Source organism: Lytechinus pictus, chromosome 14 (genome assembly GCF_037042905.1).
Source record: "Lytechinus pictus isolate F3 Inbred chromosome 14, Lp3.0, whole genome shotgun sequence".
Lineage (NCBI taxonomy): Eukaryota > Metazoa > Echinodermata > Echinoidea > Temnopleuroida > Toxopneustidae > Lytechinus > Lytechinus pictus.
Window position 1 is genome coordinate 3,222,381 of NC_087258.1, and position 22,353 is coordinate 3,244,733.

Here is a 22,353-nt window from a genome sequence, read left to right on the forward strand (position 1 = left end):
AATTTTCCCTTCGAGAAATATCACCTTTTTAATCTACGCATTTTCGTCCCTAAAGGTAATTTCTTTTTTTTTTGTTATCTTATTGTGAAATATTTCCTTTCTTTTTCTTAATTTGAACTTTTTAGCCAGCTATGATACATTTTCTTTTTATCGATGTTCATTGAATATTCACAGTGAATCATTTAATATTTCATCAATGCAGAAATTACTGGCCTATCCAAAGACGACAATTCTATAGAATCTCAGCTTTATAATGCGGCTAAAACTGGTGACCTTGATCGTGTATCGGAGATTCTGTCTTCTTCACCAGAAAAAGTAATATTTGCTATATTTTTTCATGAATATTCTTTATAAATAAATATATACTTTTCCATATTCGTGAGCAGATTCGATATATGATTCGAGTGGAATCACCGTGTTGTACAGGACCCCTCAGAAGAACAGCCTGTGGCTGACGAGGGTCATCCAGCCCACGAGTGGAAAATAAATAAATAAAATAAAGTATGCAAAAATGGTTCTTACAGTAGGCACTATCTAACTAAAAATAAGTGGTGTAATGTACTGTGTGTGTGTGAGTGGATGGGTGAGTGAGTGAGTATAGATGTGTAGAGTAGAGAGGCGGTTGTGCGCGCCTGTCTGCATTGTGAGCGCTGCAAATCCAGGGACGATAGAATACTTTCTTCCTTACGTGTGCATGGTGTGTGGGTGTATGTTTTGAGATAATACTTTTTTTTTATTATCATCTCTCTATCGTAATAAATAAAGTGTCTTTAAAGTGCCTAATGTGCATTTAATGTTTTATATTAGGTGAATGGGAAAGTAAATGGCAAGAGTGCACTCCATAAAGCTTCTATTCGTGGTCATCTAAAGGTTGTTAGGGCGTTAGTGGAGGCTGGAGCTGACATAGAAATAACTACAGATGATGGACATACTCCACTACATTACGCAGTTGAAGGGTATGTATCGAGCCACATTAAAACAAAGGATAGGGGAAATATACACAACAAAAAAAGTAAGTCCCCCCTAAATCAAATTGCTGTAGCTTTTGAACGGAATTATTTTGAGATATGATATTCCGTAGGTGGTTTTCTACACTCATTGAGCAACTTCTGGGGAAAAATAAGATTGATCGGTTGAGTCATGCATGAGTAATTAAAGATTGAATTAAAAATGACCATTTTTGAAAGTCACAAGAGTCGTTTTTCAGATTGTGCAAATACAAAGTTGGGCAAATGTTGTCTTTAGGTGAATTTTATGGTGTTATGCTGTTTTACTATCCATCATTTAGCCACTCCACACACAATTTTGATATCATACGTTCATGGTTGAGTGAGCACAGTGTATTGCAGGGGCCGCGGAAGTGGGGGTGGGGCTGGGCGGGGAGCTTCAGTCCCCCCCCCTTTTTTTCCAAAAGCATGTACAAAAATGTAAAAATTACCATACGATTGTGATTTTTTGCATGGTCAGCCCCCCCCCCCCAACTTTGAAAACCCTTCCCCGGCCCCTGTATTGTGACGTATCATCATATAGGGGTCACTGGTATTATCCTCTACAACTTGTTAGATCATGTTAAGATTTGGAAATGTTGGTGGCTCCCCCGATTATAGGCCCCTCCCCCATTTTAAAATTCTGGACCAACCACTGATTTGTCCATAAATTAAACTGATCATGAGAAATTGTTAGGAAAAGAATACATTTATGCAGTATAAAGAGTATTCATTCCTAAGTTTTCGAATGTGCTCGCTCAACCATGAAAATGTTTAAAGTTCGGAAAGTGTGTGGTGATAGAAATGATTGATGATAAAAACAATAGCCATTAAAGTCTTATTTGAAACCGAATTTGCCCCCAATATTCACTTTATTACCCTTTAAAATGAGTCTGTGACATTGAAAATACCAATTTTCCCACTTTGATGCGTGCTCACTCATCCATAGATAAACAAATCGATTTCATTTTTGCACAGAATTCTGCCCATATGTTGATAAACATTACTGCCAAATGACATTGCTAACGACAGCCGTGAAAAAAAGTTCCACCATATTGAATAAGGGGTTACTTAATCTTAAACATGTGCACCCAAAATGTATACAAGTCTATGAGAGACGAAGTCAAAATTTTAACAAATATGAAATGAGGGTTTGTTTCATGGACGGTTTTTGTTACTTCTGCCAACAGTTATTTCATGAAACTTCGTACATGGCTTCAGAGTAACACTATCCAAAAGGCGCGCACACCAAAATAACCATTCGATACGACACAGAGTGGGGCCAAGGCCTTGAACTTTTTTCTCATTTGCATAATTTTCGAATTTTGTGTGCTCACTGATGCATTAAACATCGGGATTTTCATAAAAATCTAATCAAATGAACTATGCAAGGAGGTTTGTGACAGATATCCATAGTAACAAATTGCATTTTTTCCAATAACGTAAAAAAGAGCTAATCGCATTCCACATGTTCATTCAAGCGTGGATATTTAATTAAACGCCTTTGAATCATTGAAACATGTTAATTGGTCATGAACATAACGAAAAAGTTGAGAAAAGATAATTTTCAGTTCCCAAAATGAACCAATACTTGCCTATGATATTTGAAAATCGTATTTTTTGTTTTCAATAAATGTTCATTGAACCGTGAAACGATGAATATTGTTGAAGAAACTCTTCCAAAAATAACTGTCATCATACTCTATCATTTTTATTGATATAAATGTGTAAAAAAATCCAATTATAGCAAATTTGGACTTGTGTTTATTCAACCGTGAAATTTAGCCAAAAAAGTTGTATCGTCTTTTAGAGAGTACCTTTTACAAGCCTTCTGACTATTTTTTATGATGAGAATGTGGAATTAGTTCCAATAAAAGGGAATCAAAGTCATGATATTTGGCTTGTGACTTTTGAAAAGTGACATTTTTGCTTTCTGACGGTGCTCACTGAAGCATGAAGTAAAATACGTCCATAACGTTTACTCAGAGGGTAGCTTATAAAATTACCTACACGCTCATGTAAAAATATATTAAAAACTCGCATTGGTTCGGAAATTATTGATGTTTGTTTAAGGGGGGACTTACTTTTTTTGTTGTGTATAGATTTTATTGAAAACGATGATGACACACAGTCAAGGGAGTTTCATTGGTGTCTGCGTGTGCGAGAGATGATAAGGACGGATTCTTGATCTTCAATCGGCCTGCTTTTAGTCAAAGTTGCATCGTCTCTAGTTGTTAATTATGATTTATTATTTCATTAACGTGGCATACTATCAATGGCGTCTTTAAAAAAATAATCCAACATGTGCCGAACTCAAATATAATTTTAGAAAGTAATGTAATTTTTTTAATTCTCACAATATATGCAACTCCATCTCCTCAGGGTTTTCTATCTGATAATAGCATAACGTTGTTTATTTAAATACATGAACACTTCATATTGACTGGATTTTATAATTGCACATGGAAACAGACACTCTTTATTATTAAGTTCTTTGTTTTAATAAGTAATGCATCTAAACATGTATCGCCATTTTATACCGATTTTATTTTTGTATATTTGTAAACCCCGACTAGTGAGGAGAGCTTCATAACAGAAACTAGTTTTTTTAACTATCCTCAGGCACTAGTCAGTGGTAATTTATTCCTCTTGCACATATTCTTATTGTCTTTTGCGTGGAAATGAAATGAATAAAAATAAAATAAATAAAATAATTGTCTTTATAGAGACATGGACAACCTTTAGAGTTTTCCATTTTCATTCTTAGTGTACCACAATTTGTGAATATTGTAAAGCTGGGTATTGTAATAATTTCAGAGACGAGCCAGCAGTTGTAAATTATCTAATTGAGAAAGGAGCTGACATTGATAGAGGTAGCAAAAGACATAGAAGAGCGATCCATCGAGCAGCCTATGAAAATTTTGTTGATTGCGCCAGAATCCTGATCAGGCGTGGATGTGATGTCAACGTGCAAGTATGAATCCGTTTCTTTTGACATGATTCTATAACGATGATGATAAGAACAACAACAACAACAACAATAATAATAATAATGATAGTGATGATGATAATAGTAATGATAATAATAATAATGATAACAATAACAATAATAATAATATGAAGTAATAACAATAACATCGATATGAATATGCAACAAAAGAGCTTGATATAATGGCTTCTAAGCGCTGCATACTTTTACACTGGAGTTTACAAAATCCATCTTTCTTCTTTTTCCCATTCATTGTGATGGAACTTCCTGAAAGTAATGTTAACACCCCCGTTTCTTTACGAAATACAGGACAGCGAGAAAGATACCCCTCTTCATGATGCTATTATCAAGAACAGCATAGATGTTGCTGAGATGCTGTTGGTAGTTCCAAAGCTTGATACAACTCTAACGAACAAACGAAATATGCCACCAATCCTGTTCGCCGCACTTAAAGACCGTCCGGAGTAAGACTGACTTCATCCATAGTAATGATTTGGTCTGGGTATTATTTCCCTAATTCGAAGTTATATGCTTTTTACCAATTGAATGATGTTCTTCGGTCAGCGTGAGAAATGTTCGATTTCATTTGAGGTCTAAGCAGCGGTGTCCAGGGGGGGGGGGGGGGGTTATGGGGAGTTTTCTACAATTGTTCACAACAGAGAAGAAAATGAAAAAAATAGTAAAGGAAAGAAAAGAAAAGTGAGCAGGGTGAAATATATTATTTTTTTAATCATTATATCAAAAATTTGATTTTTGTAATGAAAACTACTTAATTTTTGCTCATTCCTTTCGCTCTCGCTCGCAACTTTTATTACTTTTTTAATCATGAATTTCACCCGATACGTCATATCCGGCCCCCTCAAAATTTATTGCTCATTACGCCACTTGGCTTAAAACAATAATGGATAGTGTCTGGTTTACCCAACATGCCCAAAGTATCAGTCATAATTCGTTCAATCCCCTGTTCCCTTCAACTGCTCCGCCCCTCCACCTCTAATTTATAAAACGTAATTTCCCCATTCCTAAATTCATGTTTTATTAAACAAAGACTGGAATCGATTGATAGAGGTTCCGATCCGGAACTGTAAAGTAATTCCCGTTCAACATGCCCATTTTGCGAGTAAGCATCACTAGCGTACCTAAGGGGTGGGGGGCAGGGGCAGACTGCCCCCCCCCTGACGAGTCACAACTCGTGCAGGGGACGTATCGCTGCCCCCCTGACGAGTCACAACTGATCCAGGGGACGTGCCCCCCCCCTTTTGAGAAGCCATTTTAATAATTTGTAATGTAAAAATGCAATGAAAACAGACGTGTGCCCCCTCTTTTGAACCTGAAGAACTTTTTTCTTTTTTTTTTGGCTTGTCAAATTTTTTTCTGGTAAGAAATCCTTGATTTTGGGTTGAAGACCTTTTTTTGCTTGTCAATTTTTTTCGCGGACGGAATATCCTCCAAAAATTTGCCCCCCTTTTGGAAAATCCTAGGTACGCCAGTGGTAAGCATCTTAAAATCTTTCCAAGCATGCCGAGTGCGACCGATCTTTCAATATTGTGGAAGTAAAAAAAAATCATATCCTTGTATGATTCTGTCGAACACAGGCTTGTTGAGATGCTTGGACGTCACTCCCCTCAATCGATTCCGGTTACTACACGACATGGATTCAACATTCTGCACATTGCAGCATGTAACAACCATGTCCAAGTCATGAGGATGGTTTTAGCTATAAAGGTATCAATCATGGATTACGCAATCACTAATTTACTGACCGTGAAAGATGGAAATCTGTGCTCTCTCAACAAGCTTTCATCAATAACTTTTTTTTCTGTCTCTTTTATTTAATGTTATTAGTAGGATAAGATTTCATTTTATTTTTGGATATCATCGACGCGCTTATTTAGGATTAGGCTATGGCCACCCTCCAATTTTTTTCTCCAGGATCATTATCAAAAGATGGCATGTTATACTTGTACAACAATCATCACTTATATTTGTGTATCCGGGTTTGTTGACTTATCCGGAAAAAACAAAGTCTGTGTACATTAGTGACATTGTAAATTACATGGTAAAGTCGAAACCTTTATTTGCAGAATACATGAATATGTTGTTTTTTCTTCCTTTGGCATTTAGGATCATGGACTGTACCTAGACACGAAAGCAGACCATGGAACAACAGCCTTACATCTCGCTGCAGAGGACGGATACTCAGAAAGTGTTGAGTATTTATTGTCTCAGGGAGCAGATGTGAATTTGCAATGTAGAAAAGGCCATAGTGCGCTTCATCGATTAGCCAGCGCTGCAAGGCAAGATCTGAAAGTCGAAGAAACGCAAGAGCTTAAAGCTGTAAGTGGCATGAATCTTCCCAATTTTTGTTTTGTTCCTGATAGATCCATATCTGTAACATTAATAATGCTTCCGTCTATTAGACGTTTCCAATGGAATGGTTCCTTCATGTCATGCAGGCCAGAAGCTGGAGTAAACAAATTTTCTTGGATAAACCTGGTAACTTAATACGAATGTTTTTTTTTTCTCTCTCTCTCTATCTTTTTCTTTTACCTTAAAAAAACTAAAATCACAAAAAAGTCTGTTTCAGCTTGGTCTCTTGCTGGCTGATCCGATTCATTCTCCCAATATGTCTTTACGGAAACCTCCACACCCACACACAAACTCGCCGACGCACATCCCACCCATGCTCCCTACAGACCCCACGTTTTCACCCCCTCACATTAGGCCTACCCCAAGCATGCACCCCCAACCTCACGTACACGCGAGCGAATGAATGCGAATACCCCACATTGGTGAAATAAAAATATGTTAGGAATCTAAGACAATTTTCATCTCTCATTTCTTTCATTTGTGTCCAAGTAGGGTCTATTGTATATTACACGTGTATATGTAATTACAACGGCATTACATTCTTTCTTTCAGATTCGGATGAAATACAAAGACGGCGGTGTAGATACCAATACTGAAGCATTACTCTGTTTTATGGTTCTTCATGGCGCCTCCATTGATATTGAAAATGAATCGTGTCGTACCCCTCTATACTACATCGACGATCCAAAACTAAAAAGGACTTTAAAGCAAATTGCCAATGGAGTTAATAGGTAAGGCAATAGAAATGCTAGTTAATGAATTTCCGATTTATATGAGAAATGGAATATCCAGAGGGCAAGGGGATACTTGCCCATTTATTTACTCATTCATCACAGCAAAATTTCCCATTAAAAAAGAAATTTCTATCACTACTAAAAATAGCGCTTTAATTTTTTTTTTTTTTTGGATATTATAGGAACCCTGACCAAAAGCCAATGCAAAACCTCGGAGAAGGTGGGGATTTTGGAATTGGGAGGCTGAATATGAAATCCATTTCCGATGACAATCTCCTCATCCCAGACTCTGGCGTAGGATTTGCTCAAGAATTAGCTACCGACAAACATGACGAAGATCACCCAACAAGAAGCCAGTCAAAGGATTTAAAAGGTGGGAAAATGTTAGAGGCACGCATCTTTACTGATACGCTTACACTGACATGTGTTATCAAATATTTATAGCATCATTGAATAACGATAAAAGCTTAGTGTTTGCGTCTAGAAGATATTTGTTTTATAAAAAAAAATATATCTTTTCAATATTTCTCCAAAGATGCATGTAATACATTAACATAGAACATTATAGAACTTAACATTTCAATTAAGCTCGATGTGATTCATCAAGATATACAGTCATGACCATAAACTTACTTTAATGCATGTTCGTTATGCTTTACATCTCATGCTGATATTTTAAAGGTCAAGTCCATCCCACGAAAATGTTATTTGAATAAACAGAGAAAAATCTATCAAACACAACACTGAAAAGTTTATAAAAATCGGATGCAAAAATGAGAAAGTTCTGACATTTTAAAACTTCGTTCACTTACAAAAAAACCCAGTTATATGCACAACTCAGTGATATGCAATTGAAAGTGTCAATGATGTCCCTCACTCACTGTTTCTTATGTCTTTTACTGTTTGAATTTTACAATATTTCAAGTTTTACCGATGTGACAATAAGGGCCAACTTGACTGAACCATGAAATGATAAAACAGTGGTAATACTACATGTTCAGGGAGGAACAAACTTTGTTTCACAGGAAAATAAGGAAAAATTAGATTATTTCATGTTTCATACAATAAAATTCAAGAGAAATAGTGAGTGGGTGATGTTATCAGTCATTCATTTGCATGCTGACCAGGATGTGCATATAACTATTTTTTCTTTAATTAAGCGAAACTGCAAAATATCATAGCTTGCTTATTTTACATCCGATTTTGATGAAATTTTCAGTGTTCCGCTATTTGGATTTTTCTCTTTTTATTCAAATTAACTTTTCGTTGAGGTGGACTTGTCCTTTAATTCATCTTGAAATGATGGAAATGATAAAATAATCTTTTGCGCATCTAAATATTTATCAAATTAAACGAAGAATAATTTCCAACAGGGATGCCAATTACAAAATCATTAAAACCTTAATTTCAATATTTAGAATGTATTTTTCAGTCATCTATAAGGGGCATTCCCAAAATAAATGAGCAATGGTTACAGTGTGTTCTGAACAAAGAGAAAAGGGATATTATAAATTTGCATTGAAATATCTCAGCTTTGTTGATGAAGAACACTTAAAAGGAATCATATAAATTTTGTCCCATATAGTAATTGGTTCTGAAGCAATATCAAAACTGACTCTCAGATTAGTTTTTTTGATAACTGACAGTAACGCATGCTTTACTATTAAAAGAAGTGAATTCTTAATTGTTATTTCACTTGAGACTCGATCGTGCCAAAAATAATCTATTCTAGATCATCGTCTAAAAAATAGTAAAATATAATATAAATATAAGATAAATATATATTTTAATATCAGACAAGCTGTCTCAGTTTTTTGGCATTTTTGCCAGTGATCCAGTCGGAGTTTGAGGAAAAAGAAATCACATATTTGTCCTAATGGAGTCTAAATATAGGGATAGAGATACGAACACAAATATACAATTAAGAGCGTGAAGCATTGTGGTAGCCGGAGCTATAATCCGGTTTTGTTGAGGCCAAAACAATTGGTTCTATTTTATAGCTCAGAATGCGTCTTACTTGACCACAGACTCACAGAGGTGGGCAGTAATTGGCTAAGGGAATCGAATCTAAACGATCGACATATCTTCAACCTCAAAAATTCTATCATTTGTCGGGCATTAGTGAGTTTTGAACAATAGAGGTCGCCAGTTATCCCAACATATTTTCAAAAAAAAATAGTTGTCAGAGTTGTTATACGCTATACCAGTGATACGTACCTGCGTTCTGCTTCTCCTGCCCAACGATGTTTTTATAATTATCCACTGTATGTGCAGAACTTGGCAATTTCTGTGTAGACGATAAGACTGATCTTGGTATCGACTTTGACTTATTAAAGGCAGCTGAAATTGGTGACCTAAGACGTGTTTCAGAGATACTGTCATCTTCACCTGAAAAGGTATTCAATATTTATTTGTCATTGATATTCTCCATGAAAGTGATATTCTTCCATAATGGATGTCATTCCTTTACTTAGAGGTAATGTTTATCAGTTTTATATAAGTACTACTTCATCTCACTTTATCGAGAATTTTTTCATCTCTACGGCGGCAACACAGATGCACACACATTGAGTAATCTGAATGCAAGCTTCCACAACATTTATGTGCATCCCCCCTCTTATAGGACCATACTAACGCTTTTATTTTCACCCCCCAAAAATGCTATGAACCAGATGAATGTTTTTGCTAAACAATGTGTTTCAGTGAATCTTCATTAACCTGCCTTCGGAATTATTGGTATTAGGTAAATGTCAAACTTGGAGGCAAGAATGCTCTCCATAAAGCATCCCTTCATGGCCACCGTGACGTCGTAAAAGCATTGTTAGAAGCTGGAGCTGATATAGAGATCACTACAGACGATGGACATACTCCACTACATTTGGCAGTTGAAGGGTAAGTCCAGGTCTCGAGATTATAACGAATTGACCAGGAATGATCTTGATAATACAAAAATAAATCTTACTATTTACCAAGATGCTTAAAATGATTGAATTTAAGATTTGATTAAAAAAAGAACACACACACACACAAAAATTATCAGATCGTGATTCCCGACCTTTCTTCACCCACACCGCGAAAATAAAATAACGCCAACTATCGCATGAGCCATGTGTTGAACCGATGGCTTTAAAAATGCTGAGGACATTTAGCATGTAGTAAGACGGTAATTTCTTCTGAATATATCTCATTGTCGCAATGATGGTTGCAAACTAGTTATACAACTAAAATTGTACACATTTCAGAGATGAACCAGCAGTAACAAAGTACCTGCTTGAAGAAGGGGCTGATATGAACAAAGTAAATGTACGCAACATGAGTCCACTCCATCGAGCAGCTAGTAGAAATCATGTTGATTGTGCTAGAATCTTAATCAACCATGGATGCAATGTCAACATGCAAGTACGTATTGATTTTTTTTTCTTTAGTGCTTTATAGGGGAAAAGCATATGAAATAATAAAAATCATGATATTAATAAATCTTTTACATGATCAGTCATTATTTTAGCTAAAAGGAACCAGTGAGGATATTTTTCTTGACCAATAATAATAAAGATAATAATTCATTTGGTTTTTTTTCAGTAAAATCAGAATTTGATAAAGAACTCTTTCCATGTAAGTTTTGAGGGTTATACGAGTATAAAAATGTGCCCCCCTTATATAGATTTAACTGTTTATTTCTAACTATTCTACTAAAATGCAAAGGACTACCAAAAAGATACACCTCTTCATGACGCCATTACCAAAAACAGCGTAGATGTTGCAGAGCTGCTGTTGAAAGTTCCGAGCATCGATACCAGCATCGAGAATGGGAACAAATTCACCCCCCTACAATTTGCGGTAATTAAGGGCCGACTAGAGTAAGTACCCGATGGATGTTTCGTAAAGCTCTTCCACTGACCACTGCAGCAAAAAAAAATCGCCGGTGGTAATACAACACCAGCCTGGTATCGGTCAACATCAGAGAGGTGTTGAAACAACATCGGTTTGGCGTTAGCCTAACACCAATTTGGCATTTAAGCAACACCAATTAGTGATAAACCAATATCAGTTTGATTCTTAACTGGTGATGTTTCAACGCTTCTCAGGTGCTTTCCAATAAAGATACCGGGCTGGTGTTAAATCAACACCGGTGTTTTTGCAGTGTTGTAGCTCCATGGCAATAGTTACAAATTACTTAACTCACGACTGGTTACCCTTTATTGGCTTAATGAAATATCCCTTTGTCGCTGACTTAGCAATAACATGTTCCAGTTGTGCGCAAAGTTAATTAATACACCCACCCGTACAGATAGTAATACCATGAAATAATGTGTTAACATACAATGGTCAAGTTGCGAAGATTTCTTTTCAGGACAGGTTACTGACGTCATTTCCGGAATTGTGTTTTGCAGCTCCCGAGCTAGAGCTAGTCCCGGGGGGACACTCAGTATATAATGCATAGTGGGTATGTGCAGCGGAGGGGACCCCCATTTTTACACTCAAATTTCCGTTCCAGGGCATAGTATTTTCATCTTATTGAGAAAAAGAACTATGAAAGCCGCTCCGACATGTCCGAAGCATAGCATTTTCTTCTTATCGAGAGAAAAGAAGAAAAAAAAATCGATCCGTCACAATGAGCTGCAATTTTGGTGAAAAGCGGTCGCAGAACGCTGTCCGATCATCGCCTCTGCGCGAGCGCACCCGGCGCCCGTCCCGCTGGGCTAGCTGCATACACGTATGCCCGTTCCATAGGGATGCACACGCAGGCGACCCGTTTTCACAAACATTTGCAGTTCCGAAGCCCGTTCCGAGGACCCTCCTTTTTACAATAAGTCCGCTCCAAGGCCCCCGGTTTTGTCTCGCCCACGGCACAACCCTACCACTTTTTTGGTCCCCCCCCGGGAGCTAGTGAACGTAGCGATAAAGCAAAAAACAAACAAACACACACACAAACAAAAACACAGAAAATAATGCAATAGGCCAGTTCTTGATTGTGCACAATACCTGCTAATCTATGGTTTTTACGCAATTCTATTTTCGTTTGCATTTGCTCTCCTTCCCTTGTACAGAATTGTTAAAATGGTTGCACGGCACTGCCCTTCTTCAATAGCTGTTCCTAAACAACATGGGTACAATGTATTGCATATCGCAGCAGTGAACAACCACGTTGAAGTCATGAAGTTTCTCTTAGCTATTGAGGTAATAGGCAATATCACCCACATCATAAACTGGCTTTTCCTTATAAAGCAATAATGAAAAGACAATCAAATTCGTATCCGTGCTGGTGAAAGCGGCTGGTATTATTGTCTTAGAAATTATTGAATATATGCTTTATGAAAAAATTGATTAAATCAATTCTATATGAAATATGTAATCATCTTAAAGATAATCACTCTAAATGTAAACTCATCTACCCAAAATACCCTCTGTAACCTCTAAGGGACGGAGTACCCTCCTTCCCCCTCTGATCCCATGCTATTTTTTTCTTGTCTGACAATTTCTAACGAGAAAGCTGAAATGATACGGTGACAGTTGACCTTCGATGCCCTTTTTCATGAGATTTTAAGGGAAGGTGCTTTCGAAAATAGTTGTGACCTTTGACCACTTGTTTTTGATAGTCAGGGTTTTTTTTTAATCTATTTTTGGTCAGATTCCTGTTTTAAAGAAAGAGTGTTTCCTGAAATAATGGTAACTGTTGACCTTTTTTCTCTTTTGGGGGTGTCAGAATTGTTTTGTCCTTTAAATTATAGGTTTGTGAGGATCGGGTTCCTTAGTCAATGCCGTCCAAGATCGGATTCTTTGCTGTCTCTGTCTCTCCTAATATTAATATTTTCGTGCTTTGTAAGTATGTTAAACAATAGTAGGTGCATTTATATAGCACTTTTTGTCTGAGGATATTTTGATCTCATTACAAGATCTATGCTGTGGCCGCTGCTAGTATTATTTTGAATCGGAGCTTATGCACGGTTTCAACACCGACCTGAAAGCGTTCATTGTTTTAAGAAGAGAGAACCGTTTCATGAAATGACGTTTTATCCGACAGTTATCATAGGAAATGTATTTGTCAGCAACTCAAAATCAAGACAAATGGTTACATTGAAAATGTTGATCAAATTCTTCCCTGTATGTTTTGTTTTATTGAGGATCACGGACTGTGTATTGAAACGAAAAACAGTGAAGGTCAGACGGCTCTGCACCTTGCCTCACACAAGGCATACTCAGAAAGTATCGAGTACTTGATTTCTCTTAGAGCAGACATCAATAGTCAATGCAGTCATGGCCATAGTCCGCTTCATTTAGTAGCCAGCAGAGCAGCAAGGAAACCAACAGAAATCAAAGAAACATCATTCCTTAAAAGGGTAAGCAAAACTTTTCATCGCGGTATCCCTATAAAAAGAAAGTGATAATAATGATAAGGATAATATTAATTATATATTTATATAGCGCCATCTATCTTGAAATAGGCCTAATCTATTCCGAGGCCGTATAATAGGTGGAGGGTGACTAAGCTATATAAATATTTCATTTAATTGTCACCAAATGGTTTGACATCGCATTGCTTTTTTTGTGCCGACGACGTCCTACTTACGAAAGCGACTGTACCTGATTTGGTAATTTCATTTTCAAAATTTTACCTCTGGAATTGGAAAACTCTTGGTACTTGTAGTACGGATTGAAAAAAAAAGCTTTCACATTGTTCAATAGAAGGAATCCAAATTACCGCAATAGGATTTATATTTAGGAGTAGACCATGGGCACAAATCGAAGGGAGAGAGAGAGGGGGGGGGGGCGAAATTTATACAGATGCCTATTTGACAGGATCGCCTCTCGCCACCCCACACCCCCCCCCTTTTTCTTTAGAGGGACAAAAAAATCTTACGAATTTTCAGGGCAAGATTAAGATCCAAATCTGTAAAGCATTCTCTTATATTTTCAATCTCTATATTCATATTTCTTTCAGATTCGAAAGAAATATAGAGATAGAGGTGTGGGCAGTAATACTGGTGCAGCATTGCTGTGTTTCATGGTCCTACACGGGGCGTCCATCGATACTGAAAACGAATCGTGTCGTACCCCTCTATATTACATCAAAGATCCCAAACTAAAAAGGACTTTGAAGGAGATTGCCCGCGGAGACAGGTAATATAACTCTCACTAAAATGCTTTAACAAACACTCACCCACATGCACCCATACATATGTATTCCCTTTACCATAGAAAGTTATTCTTGTCATGTGATTGGCCCGAGGTGTTAGTAATCATAGGAACCTTTACCGCCAATGGGTACCGCTGATAAAAGTGGTGGGACAAATAAACATTTCGGAGGTAAAAGGGACATACTCTCTGGTGATAGGAAGCAATGCAATGCTAAAATATTATTTACATTCATATCGCCTTGGAAGTGGGAGTTTTTTCTCATCCACTGAATCAGAGATGATTATTGCTTTACACCCTATCTCTCAAAATCGTTCCTACGCCCCTGTCATTTGGATGGAGATTTAGTGGTCAGATGCGCCACTTGTTATACTGTATGCCTATGATGACAATTGTGCAACGTTTCCTACGTTGCGGAAAGTGTTTCAGTCGAACGATACTTGATTTTAAACGCTGCAAAAACACTAATTTTGGAACTCGCGTCCAAACGAAAACTCTGAACTATCAGAAAGGGGCCAAAAATATCAAAGGTCAGTATTAATAATGCATTTGAGGCCATAGCTTTGGATTGTCCTTGGTTGATGTTCAGCCCTGATTTAGTGCAAACACTAATGATAAATAAACCATAAAACTGGCATTTATGATTCTTTTCATTAGGGCGGTTGACTTGAAATCGCTAGAAGACATGGTAGGAGATGAAGCTTCAGAAGACCTGACAACCAACGCCATCCATGATGACGATTATGATATCTCTGTCCCACACACTCCCGTAGACGATCCAGCTTCCAGTGATCAAGGATCAGAAAACCTAGCCAGAACCAACAAGCCAAAGATCGGATGTACGTACATTGGTGTACTGTATGTAATATATATTCGCTTATTAATAATAATCAATTCCTAATGTGCTAGTTAAACAACCACTGTTTTGTCGATCACAGCATGTTACTTCATGTATATATTTCTTTTTCCCACATGAATGAATTGATCTAAAGGCAAACACAATGCGTGCAACATGTCCAATGAACCCATCAATATTACCGTTATTCATTTTCTCGCAAAATAATATCTTAGCTGTATACGGTTGTCAGTTTCACTTTTATTCAGTACAATTTTATTTCGAAACAATAGTTATTGAACCAAACGTTCTACTAAACATTCTAACTAATTGCATTTTGTTCTTAATTGTCCCGCGAGTCAAGCATACAAACTGTATATCTGATCGAATTTTCAAAACGCAATGGTATATTCGACCTTATGTTTAACGAGTAGGTTTAATTTTTATCGTATAAACATAGTATTTTACATTCCCTTTGAAATGATAAACGTTTTTTTTTTTACTTATTAAGCACACAGTAGATTCAAATCGTATAAGCCCAGCCAACATGGCCGACAAGATTCGCCGGCAATCCGTCAGAAGATGTCGTTAACGAAGCTATTCAAATCAGTTGAAAGAAGGACCAAAAAACTTATTGATGTGAATAATCATTGTGCAATTCATTTCATACTATATCATATCAGAGACATTTCCTTAGTGTCCAGTTCAGATCAGTTTGTATGCCTTTCGGAGTGGTCGCCCTTAATGTTTTCGACACGAACCCATATTTAATGTTACAAACTCTCATTACAACAGTATTGGCAGATTGATTAAAGATGTTTTTTGTTCTTTTAAATTTTTTCAGTGTTTGAGCTTGTTCACGAAATTAAAGTCTCTGATCTTAAAATGGGATCTGTGGTTGGAACTGGACAATATGGAGTCGTCCATCGAGCAACATGGCGAGGAACCACGGTGGCAGTCAAAAAGATATCTATCATCGGGAGTAAAAAGGATGAAGTCGAAAAGGAAGTTTCTATCCACAGGTAGGCAGGAGAGAAAGTTGAACTAGTATGAAAGTAGGAATGCAAGCATACTTGAATGTTACATTGTGGTCTTTGAGAGCTGTGATCTTTCTGCGTGTATTTCACCGATGACTAAATTGGGTACATGCCTACTAGAACATGGAGAAAACCGTTTCCTACTATCAGTCAGGATAATCGACCATATACGTCAAAGTTGCGTGTACTTTGCCTAAATACAAGTGTTACTTAAGTTATATTTTAAGAGGTGTCATCAGAGAAAGTCAGTACGATGAATTTTACTATTCTTATACAATGCAATTGTCTCTTCACTCTTCCAGGCAAGCCACCCATCCAAATATCGTGAAAATGATGGCGCTAGGCTATGAGTGTACAGACGCCTACCTTGTTATGGAGTTTATTGAAGGGCCAAGTTTAGATAAGATCATCTTCCCAGATCGCGATGATCCAAAGGTATTCTAGGCCAATATAGATGGATGGATTTCGATATCAGGATCACATTTTTTTGTACATGTTTTTCATATTCAGACGTGTCTACATCAAGCTCCAATTCCACAGAAACAAGGCCTTTCAAAAAACACTGAAAGAACGAGAAATGGCGAGGTCTTCCAGTAGTCTTTAAGGTCATTGAAATTTGTGGCCTTTGTGGAATGGGTCTGAAAATCTGCGAAAATCATTCGAAAGAGAAAAAATCCCCGATTTTTCTCAAGGACTGCTGAAAGATCGCCTTGAACCATTTCAAAATGTTTTGGAGCCCATGTAGACCACAAAGACCACTAAAAGAACATGATTAGTCAGAAATTGTCAGACCTCGGAGATCGTTTAGAGTTCATGCCAGTGAACGATCAAGCAAGTTACAGAGGGATTTCAGTGGTCTTGATTTGTATGGAATAGGGTTTTAGTACCTGTCAGTTTTTCGAAAGTTTAATGTCAAGGACGGTTTTATGCCAGAGATGCAGCAGAACAGGAAAGGGTGCAGTTTCGATGCTGCTATTCCTGTTTGTAATAATAAGGGTCGTTTTCTATATGCATGTCACACAGACTGGAGCTCATCCCTCTTACATGAAGGCAATATAATGTTAGAAATTACAGGATAAATTAGAGTTTTAATAGCTTAATATTTGTATTCGAATAATTTGGTAGCTAGGGCCTTTCGTGTTTTTTATAGTAATTTTCATATACAAAAGTCCTAAAGAATTGGAGGATTCCGGTGTATCACTATAGGCCTACTGACTGCCGAAGTGGAGTTACTCCGGAGTCCAGAGGAGTTGCAGTAGCAGAAGGGTAGTATGAAAATTCTAGGATTATTTCGATCCTGATTCAAAGCGGAGTACTCAACCCACTTCGAGAAGGGGGTTACAAACGGAGTGCGACTGCGATACACCTCGGCGGAGCTTGCAAGTTTGAAAGGGGGTGCAATGTCGGACAACAACTCAATCTGGAGTAACTCCACTACGCCTTCAGTATGAAAACGGTATAAAAAGTCAGTATATGGGAGGAATATAGAGAATGGAACAGAATTATCATATTATGATTTGAGTTCATTTTGTTTTTAAGGGGTAGAGGGCATGATGAGGGCTAGATGATCTCGCACTTTATCTTTATAATTATCAACTGACTATTAAGGAATCTAATCTGACACTATACGTCCAGTCACTTATGTCATAAATTTCTTTTATCAAGTACTAACAATGGGATGGGGTCTTAAAATATATTCTTTAACGTTTATGCAGATTCATCTAGATTGGTCCGCCAAGCTTGGGATATCCCGCGAGGTTCTCCAAGCAGTCACCTTCATGCATGCCAGCAATATCTTACATCTTGATATCAAGCCGGCCAATATTTTGGTAATTTAAATTGATTTGAAAGTGACAACTAACGAAATCAATATAGGTGTTTTCCATAATGCAGTAGAAGCAAGGCTACATGAAACGTTGCGGTGGATTGAAATAAAGGATATTTAGGCTATTAAAGTCTTGCCCTTTTAAATATGTAGGCCTATTACCGAACTGATTGCGTGTATTTCTTTTGTATCCTTATTTATTCATTCTCCATGTACTTGCATTTCACTCTAAAAAAGGTTTACCCAATATTGGGTAAAATTGGAACATGCATGTTGGCTGGGTAAAAAGATACCCAATATTTGGTCAATTTTACGCACTGTTACGTTGAAATAGCCCAATATACAATGTAGGGTAAAATAAAATACCAAGCAAACATGTATGATCCCTTTCTAGAGTGTAAAGAGAACTTAATTGGTGCGATTTCAATTACCTTATGCAATGTAGGCCGATATTAAATATCAACATAAAAATAAAGACATGGCATTAGAACTAAACAGTTAATATCGGCTAACTCCTCCTTGGTGTTTCAAGCAGAAGTCGCTATTCCCAATATAAAATATCGTTATATAGGTTCTAAATAGCCTTTTCAGCTTATTTACAGGTCTTCCTGGTTCATGATGCATAATTTCATGACATCATGTTATCACATTCAGAAGGTTCGGTTATATTTACTGGTCCTCCAGTGGTCCATGCATGATCATATTCTTTTTCACCCTGGTTAGATGGTTATGCCTGGTAAGATGGCGTAAAGTACGGTATTTAAGACCTGTGTATAAATCAAACAGTTGGGGATTGAACCCACAACCTTTCGTTCATGAGGCTGGCATTTTACCACTGAGCCACCGTACCCAGTACTGATCAAGATCTTTTGGGTTTTCTCCCATTCAGGTGGAGAGAGCCACCAACCGTCCCTTCATCTGTGACATGGGTCTTGCCCACATCAAGAACCGGAACGCCATGACTCAATCCACCATGCACATCAGGGGCACCCCTCAATTCATGCCGCCGGAGGTAATTACTGCAGTGACTGGGTACAAACATTCTAGCAAACATGACATCTGGTCAGTTGCAGGAACACTGGTGGAGTTCTACTCCATGAAACGTCTTTGGGGAGTTTTGCCCAGTCCGATGGCCCTTATACTTCGCGTTATGGCGGGAAAAATGGGCAAACCGGAGGCTCTGGAATTCGTGGATCCAAAAATCCAAGAGATTCTTGAACCCTGCTTCAATGAGAATCCTGAAGATAGACCATCGGCGGAAGAGCTACAAAATAAATTCAATGATCTATCTTAAAAGGAAATTCTATGAACCTTCGTATTCTTATCATTTTAATGAGAACAGTATATATTAGCAATATTTGTATACATTGTACATATAAATTATTTCTCCAATACTAGTTTTATTGTAATGATATTGGTTACTGGGTTTCGCCGATTGATGCAAAGCTAGCGACGTAGCATAGTTTGTAAGATTTGTTTTATATTATAGAATATTGTAACATTATTACAACAATATTCATAACTAATGAAAATGCATTGACAAATCTCATGCTTGATTATTACGAATGTGAAATTGAATTTCAAGTTCCATAATTGTTTAAAGGTGTAACAAACATCTGGGGCCATTTCATAGAATTATGTTGTGTAAAAAGTATTGCTCAAGCGCTAATGCAAAAAATCAGGCCTGTTGAGTTTTCTGAAGAGCCATCTAAGGAGTGCTTCATAAAGAAAAAAGAAGAAGTAAGTAATTATTTACTGACAAATTTGCTCTGAGTAATTCAGATCAAAAGATTGGGAAATTTTAAAACAATAGTCAGTGAAAAATTACTATTTTGACCCATTAATTGCTGAAATCAACTCATTGATCATGATGAATACGCGGAAGCACACATAATCCAGAGAGATGTTCATCTTTTTTTTTTTCGTCTGTAAAGTTGTAAGATTTCGAAACGTTCACCTGACCCAATGCAGTGAGCAGTTTGCCACCCTTACCGGAGAATTATAGGTCACACTCACTGGCGGATCCAGCCCGCCCCCCCCCCCCTTTGAGAGGCACACTTAAAAATTGCAATGTCAACATGCCGTTGAAACAGAAGTGTGCCCCCCCCCCCCCCCTTGAAAGTGAAGATCTTTGATTGACTCGAAGGTAGAGAGATAGCTTGTTAAGTACTTGTACCGTCAGACCGTTTGTCTAAAAAAAAAAAACCGATACTTTCAACATAGATGCCAAGAACATGTATAATCCTTGGGGGACTGGTTTATACGTGTGAGAAACTCCTAGAATAAACTTTGATGTTCATATGACACCAAATACTCCGAAAATAATTGATGTTTATAAGAGTGTGTGAGAACAAAAAAAAATCGTTATATTTGGAGCTTATGGATAACATGAGCTATTATGAAACAAATATTTACTTTTATTACTAAGAGAAAGTTGTTTGTACACTATCTAATTCATCTATAAACATAAAACATATTCAAAGTCTCCGAATTTTTCTTGATTTAATTTAAATATGACGGTGATATCCACGTCACTACATTGTTTTTAGATTACAATTTATAATTCAAAATAAATGTCACGAACTCTTTTATTAGGCTCCCATCGATTTCATGTTTAACCATCCTCGGTGGTGGTCTACTGCGACCATTGATGACAAATTATGTTAAAGAAAATTTAAACTTCGTATCGTTTTGTATTCTTTATGATAGTTTAATACGAATACATTTATTTTGTATATCATGATTTATGTATTGTATAGATATATGTTAACATATTTTACACATGTATCGTATAATTTGAAAGCATAAATTTTATGAAAGCAAACAATTTTTCGCTTGGTTATTTTCATGTTACCCCCGTTGTTATAAATGTTATATCTTCATGCAAAATGATGTTTGTTAAACTGCAGAGCGCCTTTGACATGTTTGTAAAGCAGTTTATAAACCTGAACCAGCGCGAACCCCGAAGTTTAAAAAACGAATTTAACAAAATATTCTCTGTTCACAACATGCAGGATAATCAAAATTAGAACTTTATCTTTAACTGAGTCTTTTTGTTGTATTTCATACTCAACTGGTTCTTTCTAGTTATATGATTTTTGCTATGACACTTTGAAATGCTTACAGATCCATTCTCAAAACCATCGCTTTTTAACATTACAATGATTAACATTTGAGTGATACAAAAAATATTAATTAGGGATATATGTACAAGTACTTTCTAGAGAGACTCGATTCATGTCCATTCAAAATCCGGTTGTATTTTCAGCATTAATGTATATTTACATTCCTGATTCTGTTTATAAACGTGTTATGTTAGATCTGTATAGCCCAAAATATCATAAATACGGGGATATGGTGCATCCTTGAATTATCACATGATTACAATGTTTGGCTGAAAATCATTCATATAGCGTTTTGGTTTGGATGATGGTTGTCATGGTGATGTCTGTATGGGAGCTTCAACGGTGCATAGATGTGGGAGAGGGGCTTGGAGGCGCTTGTCCCCCCCCCCCCCCACCCGGAAAAAAAAGAAAAAGAGGAAAAATATATCTCTAAAGGGTGATCCATTCTATCTATCCAAATATAAATTAGATTGTTTTAGTGCCTATTACATGATGTATCATCAACTAATACGCCTATATAGACACTCCATTTAAATGATTCTCATATGTTGTGTATATTGCAGACTAGTGTAATATAGTATTTTGGGGGTTTAATTCAATATTCTTTTCGAGATATAACAAATGCAATTTTCACAATTAGAGAATTTCATTGTTTTGGTAATTTTAACCCTGTTCTATCGGTCTTTGATTATTTTAAAATCCGTTATGACTGACTGCTATAATAATAGCAGGGCCCACTGGGAGAACAGTTTTCGGAACAGAAGTGGCTAACCCGGGTAAATATACTGTTATTATTATTATTATTATCCTTATCTCTTTTTTGTAAATGCGACATGTATTGATTTGTCTTTCGATTATGGGGAAAATTCATACAAGCAATTGTGCTTCTTTTTTTTTATAACCTCCACATGTAAAATACATTTTTATGTCATGTATACATATACATATATAAAGGGCGTCCCACAAAAAACGAGACCGAGAATTAGTGATGATTTATCATAACTTTATCATAAATAATATAGACAAATAAACTATCATTGTAAAGCTTAGAATCTCCTTTTTCATCTGAAATTATTTAGATTATTTCCGATTCACGCATGAGTGAGCAAAATACATTTGAAGAGGGGATACCAAAAAGTCACTTGGCGGGCTGTATTTGGGTTTCAAAAAGAAAACCACATTTTAAAAAAGTCAAATATCTGCTCTTTAACATGATACCTCAATTACAGAAAGTAATAACAAGTAATAAAAAAGTTCTGGTTATTTGAAATAAGGCTTGAATTTCAATAATTTCATAACATGACGAGGTTTTACAGGC

The 22,353-nt window shown here is 36.7% G+C and overlaps 1 protein-coding gene across 2 annotated transcripts in view; it reads left to right on the forward strand.

Annotated features, from left to right (window-relative positions):
- LOC129276767 (ankyrin-2-like) overlaps nucleotides 1-21,314 on the forward strand; it is a 36,381-nt gene extending 15,067 nt beyond the window's left edge. For both annotated transcript variants that reach the window (XM_064109618.1, XM_064109619.1), the window contains 20 exons: nucleotides 203-315; nucleotides 808-956; nucleotides 3,804-3,960; nucleotides 4,285-4,439; nucleotides 5,571-5,700; nucleotides 6,100-6,312; nucleotides 6,898-7,076; nucleotides 7,262-7,452; nucleotides 9,354-9,475; nucleotides 9,823-9,971; nucleotides 10,322-10,478; nucleotides 10,782-10,936; nucleotides 12,128-12,257; nucleotides 13,202-13,417; nucleotides 14,020-14,198; nucleotides 14,871-15,052; nucleotides 15,893-16,070; nucleotides 16,388-16,520; nucleotides 17,801-17,914; nucleotides 18,800-21,314. In XM_064109618.1, the coding sequence (XP_063965688.1) occupies nucleotides 203-315; nucleotides 808-956; nucleotides 3,804-3,960; nucleotides 4,285-4,439; nucleotides 5,571-5,700; nucleotides 6,100-6,312; nucleotides 6,898-7,076; nucleotides 7,262-7,452; nucleotides 9,354-9,475; nucleotides 9,823-9,971; nucleotides 10,322-10,478; nucleotides 10,782-10,936; nucleotides 12,128-12,257; nucleotides 13,202-13,417; nucleotides 14,020-14,198; nucleotides 14,871-15,052; nucleotides 15,893-16,070; nucleotides 16,388-16,520; nucleotides 17,801-17,914; nucleotides 18,800-19,204 (3,407 nt within the window). In that variant the 3' untranslated portion in view covers nucleotides 19,205-21,314. The remainder of the gene's footprint in view (nucleotides 1-202; nucleotides 316-807; nucleotides 957-3,803; nucleotides 3,961-4,284; nucleotides 4,440-5,570; nucleotides 5,701-6,099; nucleotides 6,313-6,897; nucleotides 7,077-7,261; nucleotides 7,453-9,353; nucleotides 9,476-9,822; nucleotides 9,972-10,321; nucleotides 10,479-10,781; nucleotides 10,937-12,127; nucleotides 12,258-13,201; nucleotides 13,418-14,019; nucleotides 14,199-14,870; nucleotides 15,053-15,892; nucleotides 16,071-16,387; nucleotides 16,521-17,800; nucleotides 17,915-18,799) is intronic.
- Nucleotides 21,315-22,353: the final 1,039 nt, after the last annotated feature.